Here is a 15950-nt window from a genome sequence, read left to right on the forward strand (position 1 = left end):
CTGGGCCCCACAACTGCTGTATATCTTTCAGAATTCCCCCATGTGGATCTCTAATAAATGGTTCAAGAGAATAGATACACAGATGCAAGACCTCATTTGGAAAAGGAAAAGAGACAGAATTAGTTTAACTACCCTACAATATAGTAAAGATAGAGGAGGTCTAGTGGTACCGCATCCCAAACTATATTTTTGGCCTCTCAAATGCAGCAGCTCACAGGGTGGGAGAGTGATGAAGACTTAGACGTTCCCATAGTCCATCTAGTGGTCCGAACCAACCCGGACTTGAAAGCCAGCTCCCATTTGGAAATGGATCTCCCTGGTTTGCCCCCAAACTCAGACAGTGGGTCTCCTCAGAAAAGTGTGGGGGGCAGTCCAGGAGGCACTGAAGGTTGATGGCCCCTTAAGATTCACCCCTCTGTGGGATAATCCATGATACCCAGAACTCATAAAAATAGAGGGATTTGCCCTATGGAAACGTAAGGGGATTTGGTTTTTCTCACAGGTATATGTAGGAAAGGTATTGAAATCTTTTGCACAACTCTGCTTAGAATTTACACTCCCCAATAGATGTTTCTTTCAGTATTTACAACTCCGACACGCCCTACAGTCTCAGGGTCAGGTAACCTCCCTGTCGGTGACCTCCTTCCCGCTTCTAATGCCCCGTACACACGAGCGGACTTTTCGACATCCAAACTCCGACGGACTGAGTCCGGCGGACTATCCGCTCGTGTGTGGGCTGCAACGGACTTTAGCTTCGCAAAAGTCTGACGGACTTTAGAAATGAAGCATGCTTCAAATTTTCCCGACGGAACTCCGCCGGACCCGGTCCCCTTCGAAAAATTCGCTCGTGTGTGTGCTACTCCGACGGACTAAAACCGACGCTAGGGCAGCTATTGGCTACTGTCTATGAACTTCCTACGTCGAATCCAGTCGTACGTCATCACGTTCGACTCCGTCGGAGTTTGGTGTGATGGTGTGTGGTCAAGTCCGTTCGGTCGAAAAGTCCGCCAGAACTCCGGCGGAACTCCGCTAGAACTCCGTCGGAAGTCTGTCAGACTTAATCCCTCTCGTGTGTACGGGGCATTAGGGAACTATTTCATGCGACTGTCAGAAAGGGACAGATTTCCACAATCTATTCAGCATTGTTGCTCTCCATTCAGGACCACGTTTCCTTGAAATGTAGAACTAAATGGGCCAAAGACATTGGAGAGATTGATGGTGATCAATGGGACATGGCATTGGAATCAATCCCTACTGTCTCCATTTCAGCCTCCCATAGGTTATCGCAGCTGTTTATTCTGCATAGAACGCAGAAGATCGGACGCCAACAAAACTGTTTGCATGGGGCCTGAGGGATACTCCTCTACGCCCAAAACGTAAAATACACCAGGGGGACCTCATCCACATGCTGTGGCGATTTCCAAAGCTCAATAGATATTGGACTGAGGTCACACAGACCGTATCTCAGTTGGGGCAGGTACTGGTGCCCTCCACCCCTCTGGTGTGTCTATTGGGTGCGATTGATGAGATGTACCAGAGGGGAATGTACACTATGATTATTAGACTGCTATACCTGGCTAGAAACCTTATAGCCAGACACTGGATGGAGCCTACTGTACCAACGGGGAAACAATGGATTGTATATGTGAACTCACTCTTGATCAGGGAACAACTGGCATATCGCCATAGAAATGCCATGAAATAATGTGAAGCTGTCTGGCAGCCATGGATGTCTGATCCAGCTCTTGCCCCCCCCCACCACACACACACACACACACACAATTAGTTATGGATAGATTGATACAACTTTAATAACGAAAAGTGAGAAGCAAATGGAGGGAGGGGTTGGGTTGAAAGGAGAAAGGAAGGGAAAACAGTTAAAAGTGTTCGTTTTGATACGTTAAAGTGGTTGTAGACCTTCCCCCAAAACTTCCCATGTAAATCAGCATAAAAACCCTAATGAACACTGCTTGTAGATATCTCCTTACTTGCTTAGTATTGTTGTAATCCTTGTTGTTCAGTAGAATGAAGTTACTGAGCATGCCCAGATCTTCCCTGATTTAAGGCACACTCTCTGTGCTTATCTATCTGTTATCAGGACTTCCTACGGCACAACACTGAACTCTGCTAATCACTCAGAGCTTCCTCCTACACACCATGTGACCATGTGACCTCACGTACAGTCTAAACTTGGCCATTACTGCAGTCTTATCAGCTGAAGCTGATAAGGCAGACAAAGGCAAACATTAGACATCGGCACAAGTAAATACTATGAAATAAACAAGTAAGCTATGAACAGGGAAGCAGGGTTGCAATAGAAACGTTGGATTGAGAAGGAGGCTTGGTTAACAGTACAGGAAGTGCTCAATGTAAGGGTAAAAATACACTCCACTGTGGACTCAGAAAACAATACTTAAGATGGTGCTGCCTAACCCCTGGAAACAAGTTTTTTAAAGTTTCTTTAAACAGTAATATGCGATTTGGGCTGGATTACAGTGGCTATAGTCTGATAATTACTTATTATAATGGACTAAATGAAAAGAAGCATCAGAGTGAGAGAGTTTACTTCCTCTTTAAACACTTGTTATAGTAAAATCCGCTACCAAAAAAAGAAAGAAAAAGTTGTTTAACCAAAGTGCTAAAAGTTCGCTTTAACAGCTATGAAATGATGCAGTGCAACATATCTGGCTGTGTTTGGAGATATGCTCTGTTTATTTCTGACCGATTGTGACTATATTCAGCTTTTTTACAGTTTGATTTGTACTTGTATAATTACTTGCTGCATCAACAAATAAAAATGTTTTGATTAAAAAAAAAAAATGTAACCATATTGCTACACTTAGCCCTTGTACACACAGGTCGGGCATTCCGACAACCAAATCCGTCGGATTTTGTCCAACGGATTTTGTCCGAAACTGTTGCATACACACAGTCGTCAGAAAATCCGATCGTACTTAACGTGATGACGTTATTTCGTTAGGACGAGACTACGTTCAGGCTAGTAGCCAATAGCTTTGGTCTAGGAATTTGATCTGAGCATGCGTGGCACTTTGTCTGATTGGAATTCTCTACACATGATCGGAAAAAGTCCGATCGGATCATGTTGTCGGAAAATTTTATAGCCCAGCTGGAAAACTTGGTCCGTCGGAAACAGTCCGATGGAGCCCACACACTGTCGGATTATCCGACAACACGGTCCTATCGGACATTGTCCATCGGAATGTCCGACCGTGTGTACAATGGCTAAGAGGCGCTCTCTTCTTCTCTTTTATACTTAGTTGCTACTCTTATTGCAAGACATCGCTCGTTTATCAAGTTAAGATTTTGCAAAAAAAAAAAAAAAAAAAAAACACTCGTTATCCAAGGTTTTATTGTACAGTATTTTGTTTTTATACATTACAACTCTACATTCATTTGTGAGTGTTTACAGACATGTATTTTCAAATGTGCTCAAGTAAAACTTTGTTCTGATTTAAAAAAAAAAAAAGACCTGAAAACGTCATTAAAACCATTATAAACCCTTGTACACACGGTCGGAGATTCCGACAACCAAATCCGTCGGATTTTGTCCGTCGGATCTTGTCGGAAACTGTTGCATACACACGGTCGGACAAAGTTGTCGAAAAATCCGATCTTTCAGAACGTGATGACGTAATTTCTTTACGATGGGACTACATTCAGGCTATTAGCCAATAGCTTTGATGTAGGAATTTGATCCGAGCATGTGTGGCATTTTGTCCGATCGGAATTCTCTACACATGATCGGAGTATGTCCTATGGGACCAGTTTGTCGGAAAATATTTCCAGCAAGTTGGAAAATTTGGTCCGACGGAAACAGTCCGATGCATACCACACACAGTCGGATTATCCGACAACACGGTCCGATAGGACACATTCCGACGGATTCTCCGACCGTGTGTACAAGGGATTAGAGTCACAGCAAGGAATCCTCACAAAGCTTAACACACCGCTCCTAATTTATTGTAGTTTCTCTGTGCTGAAAATGCTCTGACTGGGTCCAAAGAATAAATGAAATTATATCAACCAAAGGCAATAATGGGAATAACAGAGCATTCCCTATAAATTTAAAACAAACATGTACATAAACGATTTTAAAATGTAATAATGAAGGTTAAATGAAATAGCAACTTTACTCTAGCCACACTTACAGAATTTCCATTTTTATTTTTTTATCTCCGTACAGGTGGATTGGTGAACCAAATCTCTGATCAGGTTGGTCATCATAGTCCCAACTGAGCCAGCCTGGTGCCAGGTCCATATGGGTGTTCTGAGAGATTGAACATCTTTACCGGATTATTCACTCTGGATACAAGTCATATGCATTTTTAAAATTTGATGATTGTTTTGGGTATTCTTCGGCACGGATCCAGCCTCAGAAGATTTGCGGTTTCTGGAGGTGACAACGGATTTAAGTCGAATTCAAGAGAGAAGCAATACGTTCTCTGGATTGTGACAAAGGTTTTGCCGCAAAATCAGACCTAACTAAATACCAGATGGAAAACACAGAAGGAATGCCGTATCTTGCTTCTCAAAGCGTCATAGCTATTACAATTCAACCCAACCTCGGACATGAGATTGCTCGCCCTAAAGTGAAGAGGTATTTTTGTACTAAATGTGGCAAAGCTTTTGCAGCAATGTCAAAACTTCTCGCGCATGATAGGGTTCATACAGGAGAGAAGCCATTTCAGTGTTCCAAATGTAGCAAAGCTTTCACGTCAAAGGGATATCTTCTCGCACACGAGAGGGTTCATACAGGAGAGCCGCCATTTCAGTGTTCCAAATGTGGCAAAGTTTTCACAACAAAGGGAAATCTTATCGGACATGAGAGGGTTCATACAGGAGAGAAGCCCTTTCAGTGTCCCGAATGTGACAAAGCTTTTGCCAGAAAGACGGATCTTATCGTACACCAGAGGGTTCATATAGCAGAGAAGCCATTTCACTGTTCCGAATGTGGAAAAACGTTCGCAACAAAGAGAAAACTTATGAAACACCAGATGCTTCATGCGGGGGAGAGGCCATTTCAGTGTCCCGAATGTGGCAAAGCTTTCACTCAAAAGTCAATTCTTGGCAGTCATATGATAATGCACACTGGCGCCAAACAATTTCAGTGTTCAGAATGTCACAAAGCTTTTTTAAGGAAGTCAGAGCTTCGCAAACATCAGATGGTTCACACAAAACCATTTCAGTGCTCTGAATGTGACACACCTTTTGCAACAAAGTCACAGCTTATCAGACACCAAAGAGCTCCAATTGGAGAGAAGCCATATCCGTGCTCAAAATGTGAAAAGTCTTTTATACAAAAGGCATGTCTTATTACACACCAAATGGTTCACACTGAAGGGAACATGCATCAGTGTTCTGACTGTGGCGAAGCCTTTGAATGGAAGTCGGCTCTTATCGAGCACCATGAGACTCACCATCAAGAAAAGCCTTACTGTTGTTCGGAATGCGACAAAGCTTTTACAACGAAGTCACAGTTTAACCTACACCAGAGGGTCCATACTGGAGAGAAGCCGTATCAGTGTTCTCAGTGTAAAAAGTCTTTTCCATGGAAATCACACCTCACCATACACCAAAGAGTTCACACTGGAGAGAAGCCCTATCAATGTTCAGAATGCGATAAAGCTTTTATAAGGAATGCAGAGCTCATCTTGCACCAGAGGGTCCACACCGGAGAGAAGCCATATCAATGTTCTGAATGTAACAAAGCTTTTAGGTTGAAACCTTTACTTCTCAGACACAAGAGGGTGCACACCGGGGTGAAGCCATTCCGTTGTTTGAAATGTGACAAAGCTTTTACGTTGAAGGGAAACCTTATCATGCATGAGAGGATTCACACTGGAGAGAAGCCATACAAGTGTCCTGAATGCGACAGAGCTTTTGTGAAGAAGGCAGAGCTTATCGTACATGAGAGGGACCACACCGGAGAGAAGCCGTATCGGTGTAGTGAATGTGACAAAACTTTTAAAATGAAGCCCAGCCTTGTCAATCACATGAAGGGTCACACTGGGGTGAAGCCATATCAGTGTCCCGAATGTGACAAAGCATTTTTATCGAGGTCGTACCTTTCCAAACACCGGATAATTCACACGGGAGATAAACCGTTTCAGTGTTCTGAATGTAACAAAGCATTTCCAATGAGGTCGTACCTAGTCCAACACCAGATGATCCACACACGAGGTAAACCGTTTCAGTGTTCTGAATGTAATGAAGCATTTTCAGTGAGGTCACACCTTGTCCATCACCAGATGATTCACACGGGAGATAAACCATTTCAGTGTTCGGAATGTGGTAAACCTTTTATCAGTAAGGCGAATCTTATCAGACATGAGAAAATTCACACTAGAGACAAATCGGATATAGAGAAGCCTTTTCATTGTTCTGAATGTGACAAAACTTTTACACAGAAGACAAATCTTCTCAAACATGAGATGACTCACACTGGAGAGAGGCCGTATCAATGTTCTGAATGTAATAAAGGTTTTATACAGAAGGGACAGCTTATCAGACACCTGAAGGTTCACACTGGAAAAAAATCATGTTCTGAATTGGACAAAGCTCCGGGACCAGAGGGTTCGCCCTCTTCCTCCTCCACGGCAGCGTGGAAATTCGAACAGAAGGGGGGATATTAAAGGGGCAGAAGCTACAAAGATTTTGGGATGCCCCAGGAGTTTCACACCCCATGTCATCCAACAATCTAGTGGAAAGGTACAATGATACTTTGAAAAAACAAACCTCATGTCTGATCATGAAGTTTGTTTTTCAAAGTATTATTGTCATTGATGGATGCAATGAGTTTGGCGCTTATGTTCCTCAGTCACACATCTAGAGAGACATGGAATACTTTACCTTTTAAGATAGTTTTTGGGCAAACACCAATGACTGAACTGTGTTTTCGTTAATGATTCTCGTCCTTTTTTTGGCTTATGAAGGTTTGATTGGACATGTAATTTGCTTGCATCATAAAATAAATGATTTGAATTCCCAAGTCCTTTATTTCCAGATCCTGAGCTAATACATTAAGAATTCTTCCTCTATGGATATTGGTGGAGTGCCATTTTGTCAAGCCTCTGCAGCAAAGCTTGAGGGCTCTAAATAAAGCTGGTCATACACTCATTAAATATCAGTTGGTTCAGCAGGGACTGGATGAATTTCAATTTGTGTGTGGTCATCCCTACTTGAGAGAAGTTGATCTTTAACTTCTGTCAAAGGAACATATTGGAAAATGTTTCTCGATTGGCAGCTGCTGATCATTATATTCTAACAGCAGTGAGTGGTGGAACAGTCCTAACACGGCGAAGATCTTCATCCCCCTTTATAAAAGACAAACCAGGTACAGTATGGCCAGCTAAAGACCATCTTGTCCATGCCTCTCATTGCAGAAGGTTCTCCTCTCCCCTGTAACAACAGAGCTCCGGGCAGGTCTATGCCTGGGACACCAGCTGAGGAGGAGTCAGTCTGGTGGAAAAGCTGCTGACTTTGCATAGTTACACCTACCACTTAAGCCTAGTTGGCCTTAAAAAAGACAAACCAGGTACAGTATGACCAGCTAAAGGCCATCTTGTCCATGCCTCTAATTGCAGAAAGGTTCTCCTCTCCCCTGTAACAACAGAGCTCCGGGCAGGTCTATGCCTGGGACACCAGCTGAGGAGGAGTCACAGTCTGGTGGAAAAGCTGCTGACTTTGCGTAGTTACACCTACAACTTAAGCCTAGTTGGCCTTAAAAAAGACAAACCAGGTACAGTATGGCCAGCTAAAGACCATCTTGTCCATGCCTCTCATTGCAGAATGGTTGCCCTCTCCTCTGACATCAGAGCTCCAGGCAGGTCTATGCCTGGGACACCAGCTGAGGAGGAGTCACAGTCTGGTGGAAAAGCTGCTGACTTTGCATAGTTACACCTACCACTTAAGCCTAGTTGGCTGATTAGGTTTCATCTGGTGTTAGGAATGTACCTTTAGGGAATGGGGGGGCAGTGGCCAGAAACTCCATGATAGGCATGGTTCTTAGCGAACGAGAAATCAAGTCTGGATCACAAGGCACAGAAGCAGCGATGGGGTCACAAGCCAAGATCAATTCAGCCAAGTTCAAGCGTCAGAGAATCAGCATCAAGGTCACAAGTTGGGTGTAGCAAGCCCCACCCCACGTAGGAGCTGCAGATGATCAGGGATCCCCCACTCCTGCACAAGCCAGGCACACAGAATCCGAGTCTGTAGCTTTGTTTTTGTTATTTATTATGGGCTAACAACTTGGATAGGGATGTTAAGTTATGGAATGCCCATTCGACTTCTGAAAACTCCAGGGACAACTTCCTATATACAAATATATACAGTCTCCTCTTTACTTTCCTCCTGCACAAACTTGCCAGCTTCTGCTGAATCACTCTTGAAGGATCTGACAGGCTCCTTGTTAGATCAGCGACAGCCCATTACCAGGCAGGAACTCGCAGTCCCTTATGTGTTGCTCAGATGTAGTGAAACAGTATGTAACCTTTCCTCCTTCCTCGGTGGCTACTAGTCCCCACACCACTTCTTCAGGCAGGGGCTAGCCCACCTGGCTGCCACTGTCTCTTTCACCAGCCCTCCTGGCTGCCTCTCTACACCACTCCACCCAACTGACTCCACCAGCCCACCCAGCTGACTCTCAGGAGATCTCTCAGGGACAGAACTGAAGACTTAAGCCACCACCGCTGTCTTCAAAAGAGACAGGCTACATGTGGCAGTCTCCCCCCTTTTTTAGTCCCCAAGTGTTGAACTACTCACTGTGTCCACTCTTTGCTCCTGTGCCTCCAGGAAGACCTCCTAGCATGAGTTTTGGCAGGATGCTTCCAGCACCTGAGCCCCAGCCCAACGCAGGAAACACCCCCCCCAACTAGGGGGTACCCCTTAGGGCCACCGACAGCCTCCACAACACTGCATCTCCATCTTCCATATGACTGCCCTGTCGGAATGGCCCATGTCTATTTATGGGGTTGTCTCCTGCCCCTGCCAGCCTTCCTCAAGGGATTGGCCAAGGCTCCATAAATATTCAAGGTAGCTCCTCTTAACCTCCACCCTCTAGTTCTAGAAGGTTCTTCAACCTTCCAGACCAGGGGAGAGGCACCAGAGAGACCTGCCAGGATGAGTCACCCAGTCGTGAACTCCAATGAACCCTGACCTTATTAAGACTCACAGACTTAGCATGTGAGTCAAAGTAAGAGTTGCCTACTCTAATCCTAGCACACACTAGAGCAGTGATGGCGAACCCATGGCACGCGTGCCGCTGCCGGCACGCTGAGCCCTCTCTGTGGGCACGCCATGAAAGGAGAGCCATTAAATGAGAAAAGCACACAGTGAAAGCATAATCGTCCGCACCGCAAACTACATCTCCCAGAGTTCTGTAGGCGAGTGGGCGTGACAAAGAATAAATGCCCAGGGGTGACGTGCGCACGCTAATCCAATCATAGAGGCTGTCTCATCCACACCGCACCCACCATCAAACAAATCAGCGCTGACGCGCTGGGCGTGACTGGGAGAACATGCGGCTGGGATCAGAGGAGACTTGTGGGCGGGAATGAGCTGCCGGAGAGACTGGAGAAAGGCAAGATCAATGTGGAGTGGATCCATTATTTCCCTGCATCTAAACATTTCTAAAGTAAGCCTTTCACTGTTTATTGCTTGTTTAACGGTATGTAACAATCTACAAAAAACGAATACAAACCAACTCACTACAATGCTGACATTGTGCTCTGTACAGTTACAGATTTTACTCAATTTTGCAAAATAAAGGTGTTAATTCGGTGAGTGCATGTGTCAGGTAGGTGAGTGCATGTGTCAGGTAGGTGAATGTATGTGTCGGGTAGGTGAGTGTAATGGTCAGGCAGGTGAGTGCAATGGGTCAGGTAGGTGAGTGCATGTGTCAGGGAGGTGAGTGCATGTGTTAGGGAGGTGAGTGTAATGGTCAGGCAGGTGAGTGCAATGGGTCAGGTAGGTGAGTGCATGTGTCAGGGAGGTGAGTGCATGTGTCAGGGAGGTGAGTGCATGCGTTAGGGAGGTGAGTGTAATGGTCAGGCAGGTGAGTGCAATGGGTCAGGTAGGTGAGTGCATGTGTCAGGGAGGTGAGGGTAATGGTCAGGTAGGTGAGTGCATGTGTCAGGTAGGTGAGTGCATGTGTCAGGTAGGTGAATGTATGTGTCGGGTAGGTGAGTGTAATGGTCAGGCAGGTGAGTACAATGTGTCAGGTAGGTGAGTGCATGTGTCGGGTAGGTGAGTGCAATGGGTCAGGCAGGTGAGTGTAATGGTCAGGCAGGTGAGTGCAATGGGTCAGGTAGGTGAGTGCATGTGTCAGGGAGGTGAGTGCATGTGTTAGGGAGGTGAGTGTAATGGTCAGGCAGGTGAGTGCAATGGGTCAGGTAGGTGAGTGCATGTGTCAGGTAGGTGAATGCATGTGTCGGGTAGGTGAGTGCAATGGGTCAGGCAGGTGAGTGTAATGGTCAGGCAGGTGAGTGCAATGGGTCAGGTAGGTGAGTGCATGTGTCAGGGAGGTGAGTGCATGTGTTAGGGAGGTGAGTGTAATGGTCAGGCAGGTGAGTGCAATGGGTCAGGTAGGTGAGTGCATGTGTCAGGGAGGTGAGTGTAATGGTCAGGCAGGTGAGTGCAATGGGTCAGGTAGGTGAGTGCATGTGTCAGGGAGGTGAGGGTAATGGTCAGGTAGGTGAGTGCATTATGAGCACAACGCATTGCTGATCCCTGCATTCTGAGCAAATCTGCTAGAATTGTAGGTTTTTGGTCCCTTAGGATTTATTCAGAGGGATGATCAGTCCCATCCTCTGTACAGAGCCGCTGGCAGGTTTAATTCTGTGTTGGCACTTTGAAAGAAATAAGTTGGTTTTGCATTGCGGTTTGGGCACTCGGGCTCAAAAAGGTTCGCCATCACTGCACTAGAGGGTGCTACACGGGGTTGATGCAGGCAGAAGAGAATCGTCATCAGGGTCACAAGCCAGGGTCAGTACAAGTATCAACAATGGTATCAGAGAACAGCAGGATTATGTGTGGAGCACAATATTCTCTTAAGATACCAAGAAGGACTAAAATAATAACTCTACTTTTGTTTAGAAAAAAAAACAATATCCTCTGGTTGATCAATGTACATTGTAGGGATTGTAAAGCAGTAGTAAACTCAATGAAAAAAATAAATGGCCCACAAAATTGAATGCCATAATTGCACACTCAACTTGCCCTGAATGCAGAGTGCACTGCGCTTGCACAGCATTCTCACCAGCTACAGCCAATGTGAATATTGGCTAAACACTGCACATTTACCTTAGTATAAGCTTACCTGCAGAGCGCCTAACTGGGAAAATACATTAATAGTTTGATGTTTAATACCAGGGATATGGCTGTAGCTATATGTCATAACCCCGGTATTAAAATATTCCTAAGGCGCCGGCCTTTTTGCTAAAAGTGATTAGAGCAGCTAGTTAGCCGTTGGATCACTTTTAGAAGTGGTGGGAGGGTTCGACCCCTCCCGCCGCTTTCCAGTGGTCCTCAGGCTTACCTGGCTAATCGGGAAGCCCAAGAACTGATCCTGCAGCTGGCCACAGAGATGAACAGAGGAAAGATGGCCGTAGTTTATCTTTATGGCCTAGGAGGACCAGAGCCACTGGATCAGTTTTAGAAACGGCAGGAAGGGGGTCGCCCCCTCCCGACGCTTTCCAGTGGTTCTCAGGCTTCAGTTCTCGGAAGCCCGAGAACTGATCTGGCGGCCAGGGCTGGTGCAAGGCTTTTTGATTCCCTAGGCAAAACCTAATTTTGCTGCCCCATTGATTCCACCCATGACTCCACCCCCTTTGCCCTGCCCATCTGACAGAAGGCCCTGCTGTACAGGAATCATCGGCTCTGCTTCCTCTAGCACTGGCTCCAGTGCTCTGCTGCACCGCTTATTACACTACCAGTCGGACTGAGTTAGTTACATTCTGCAGAGCATCCAAACAGGGAGGGAAACCAGCAGCCGGGTGACCCTAGGCGGCCCTGGACAGTCGGCCATGAGCATCGGCATCCCCGGAGTGCAGCGGGTGCACGCCTCCAGCGGAGCGCATGCGCGACTGCTATCCCACTTAAAGGAGCCGATGTATACCTACGATGGCTCGTTACACTACCAGTCGGACTGAGTTAGTTACATGCTGCAGCCTGCATGCAAACTCGTAGGGAAACCAGCAGTCGGGCGCCCCTAGGCAGCAGTGTGCCCTAGGCGGCTGCCTAGTGGTAGCAAAAAATTATACATTTTACACATAGGAAAGAAATGCCAGAATTGGCCTGTTAGGGAAGTGATTAACATCCATCAGGGGGAATTGTGGATTCATCTGACTGCTGTGAAATTAATTAAATGAATTGTAGGGATACTTGTGAGCTTGATAATAACATAGGAGTATACATGACAATCCAAGAAGGAAAAAACAAAATTTGTTTTTCTATAGCATCAGACTTTCCAGGTACAGAATGAGACAATGACCCAAACTCTTAAACCAGGGATCCTCAAACTACGGCCCTCCAGCTGTTTGCGAAACTACACGTCCCATGAGGCATTGTAAAACTCTGACATTCACAGACATAACAAGGCATGATGGGAATTGTAGTTCCTGAGCAACTGGAGGGCCATAGTTTTAAGACCCATGTATTAAACTAATAAAATCATATTGTTTATTTACAAAATGTAAATGTTGTCCCTATATATGGAAAGAACACACCAAAGCAATGGCTAAACCAGCCTAAGCCCCTGTACACACGGTCGGAGATTTCGACAACCAAATCCGTCGGATTGTGTCCGAAACTGTTGCATACACACGGTCGGACTAAGTTGTCGAAAAATCCGATCATTCAGAACGTGATGACGTTATTTCGTTACGATGGGACTACGTTCAGGCTAGTAGCCAATAGCTTTGATGTAGGAATTTGATCTGAGCATGCGTGGCACTTGGTCCGATCAGAATTCTCTACACATGATCGGAGTATGTCCGATCGAACCAGTTGGTCGGAAAATATTTCCAACAAGTTGGAAAATTGGGTCCGACGGATATTCCAACGGAATCAGTCCGATGGAGACCACACACAGTCGGATTATCCGACAACATGGTCCGATAGGACACATTCCGACAGATTCTCCGACCGTGTGTACAAGGGCTAAGTCTTCTTCCAATTTTCTGTATATTGCATATGCTGAAATAAACAACGAAACGCCATTTCCGGATCCTACACTGGGCAGCACAGTGGTGTAGTGGTTAGCACTTTCACCTAGCAGCAATAGGGTTTCTGGTTCAAATCCCGACCACGACACTATCTGCCTGGAGTTTGCATGTTCTCCCTGTGCCTGCGTGGGTTTCCTCCGGGTACTCCGGTTTCCTCCCACACACCAAAGACATGCTGGTAGGTTAATTAGACCCTGTCCAAAAAAATTGGCCATAATATATGTGTATGTCAATGTTGTAAGTGCATCGGGACCCACGGGTTAATGGACTGCATAAAAGCTGCAGATGGACACCGGTGGCAAGAAAGCGCCCTGAGGCAATTCAGTTCGTATAGGTAGCGCTATACAAGTCATTCATTCATTCTACACTACCAGTGTGAGTGTAAGGAGATGTATATGCTGACACATGTTTAACCCATAGAGTCTGTAATTGGGTCAGGGTTATTAAAGTTCAGGGCTGGATGACTCATACAGGCAGCTTTCTGGTGCCTCCGTCCAATTCTGGAAAGTTGGAGAACATTTTGGAAGCTGGGGGTCAATGTATGTTTTCCACATTCTGGTCAAATAGCATCAAACCCTTTCTTCACCACATACATGACACTGTAGAGTCCTGTGATGCAATCTACAGGTATGTATGCTACATGGATTGGACAATGTGAAGTCGGGTAAGACAATTAATATCAACCACATGCAGGACAATGTGGAGTCCCATGGGACAATATATGTCTGCCACATGGAGTTCTGTGGGGTCTCTAATGTCCACAACATGTAAGAACCCCGAGGGGTCCTTTGAAACAATGTTTGCCACATTGCAGAGGCAAAGTGGAGTTCCACTGGGAAAAGCTATGTCTGCCACACGCAGGACAATATGAAATCAAGGACAGTCTTTGTTCATCACATACAAAACACTTTGGAATCCAGTGGGACAATCATTATCTGCAGATTGAAATGGACAATGTTAAGTCCCTTGGAACAATAGTTACATAGTTAGTCAGGTTGAAAAAAGACACAAGTCCATCTAGTTCAACCATAAAAAAAAAAAGTCATACAATCCCATATATCTAATTCTATACCCACAGTTGATCCAGAGGAAGGCGAAAAAAAACCCCAGAAAAGCATGATACAATTTTCTACAGCAGGGGAAAAAATTCCTTCCTGATCGCAGATAGGCAATCGGATTTTCCCCGGATCAACTTTGCCTATAAATGTCAGTACCCAGTTATATTCTGTACACTTAGGAAATAATCCAGGCCTTTCTTAAAGCAATCCACTGAGCTGGCCAGAACCATCTCTGCAGGGAGTCTATTCCACATTTTCACAGCTCTTACTGTGGAGAAACCTTTCCGTATTTGCAGATGAAATCTTTTTTCCTCTAGATGTAAAGAGTGCCCCCCTCGTCCTCAGTGTTGACCGTAAAGTGAATAATTCAACACCAAGCTCACTATATGGACCCCTTATATATTTGTACATGTTGATCATATCCCCCCCCCCCCCCCCCTTAATCTCCTCTTATCAAGAGAGAATAAATTCAGTTCCTCTAATCTTTCCTCATAGCTGAGCTCCTCCATCCCTCTTATCAGTTTGGTTGCCCTTCTCTGCACTTTCTTCGGTTCCCTGATATCCTTTTTGAGAACTGGTGCCCAAAACTGAACTGCATATTCCAGATGAGGTCTTACTAATGATTTGTACAAGGGGGCAAAATGATATCTCTCTCTCTGGAGTCCATACATCTCTTAATACAAGAAAGGACTTTACTCGCCTTGGAAACCACAGCTTGGCATTGCATGTTATTATTGAGCTTATGATCTACCAAAATCCCCAGATCCTTCGACACCATTGATCCCCCCAGTTGTACTCCCCCTAGCATGTATGATGCATATTCTTAGCCCCCAAGTGCATAACTTTACATTTATTATCTTTAAACCTCATCTGCCACATAGTCGCCCAATTAGACAGAGCATTGAGGTCGGCTTGTAAATTGGAGACATCCTGTAAGGACGTTATTCCACTGCATAGCTCAGTGTCATCTGCAAAGACGGAAATGGTACTTTTAATCCCAGACCCAATATCATTTATAAAGATATTAAAAAGTAAGGGTCCCAACACTGAACCTTGGGGTACACCACTGATAACCTTACACCATTCAGAGCAATGCCGTGTACACACGTTCGGAATCGTGTTTTTTTTTTCCGAAGGATGTTGGCTCAAACTTGTCTTGCATACACACGCTCACACAAATGTTATCGGAAATTTCGAACGTGAGAACGCGGTGACCTACAAGAGGTACGACAAGCCGAGAAAAAAGAAGTTCAATAACCAGTGCGGCTCTTTCTGCTTGATTCCGAACATGCATGAGCTTTTTGTGCGACAGACTTGTCTACACACGATCGGACTTTCCGACAACAAGTGAAGTTGGTGGAAAATTTTGTGGCCGGAAATTCTGACATCAAATATTCGATGGAGCGTACACACGGTCGGACTTTCCGACAACAAGCTCACATCAAACATTTCCCTTCAGAAAGTCCGACCGTGTGTACGCAGCATAAGAATCATTAACCATTACTCTCTGAATTCTGTCTTTTAGCCAGTTTTCTATACATTTACAAACTGATATTTCCAAGCCTGTAGACTTTAACTTATACATGAGCCGTGTGTGGGGAACTGTGTCAAACGCTTTTGCAAAATCCAAGTATACCACGTCCACCGCCAC

General features: G+C 45.2%; 1 protein-coding gene across 1 annotated transcript in view; it reads left to right on the forward strand.

The window, feature by feature from the left end:
• The window catches only part of LOC143927190 (uncharacterized), a 32614-nt gene extending 25605 nt beyond the window's left edge, over window positions 1-7009 (forward strand). Inside the window, exon 2 of the mRNA XM_077451166.1 lies at window positions 4619-7009. Coding sequence (XP_077307292.1) covers window positions 4619-6653 — 2035 coding nt within the window. The 3' untranslated portion in view covers window positions 6654-7009. The remainder of the gene's footprint in view (window positions 1-4618) is intronic.
• The last annotated feature ends 8941 nt before the right edge of the window (window positions 7010-15950 follow it).

Source organism: Lithobates pipiens, unplaced genomic scaffold, assembly GCF_037356315.1.
Source record: "Lithobates pipiens isolate NorthernLeopardFrog02 unplaced genomic scaffold, aLitPip1_a1.2 Scaffold_23, whole genome shotgun sequence".
Classification (NCBI taxonomy): domain Eukaryota; kingdom Metazoa; phylum Chordata; class Amphibia; order Anura; family Ranidae; genus Lithobates; species Lithobates pipiens.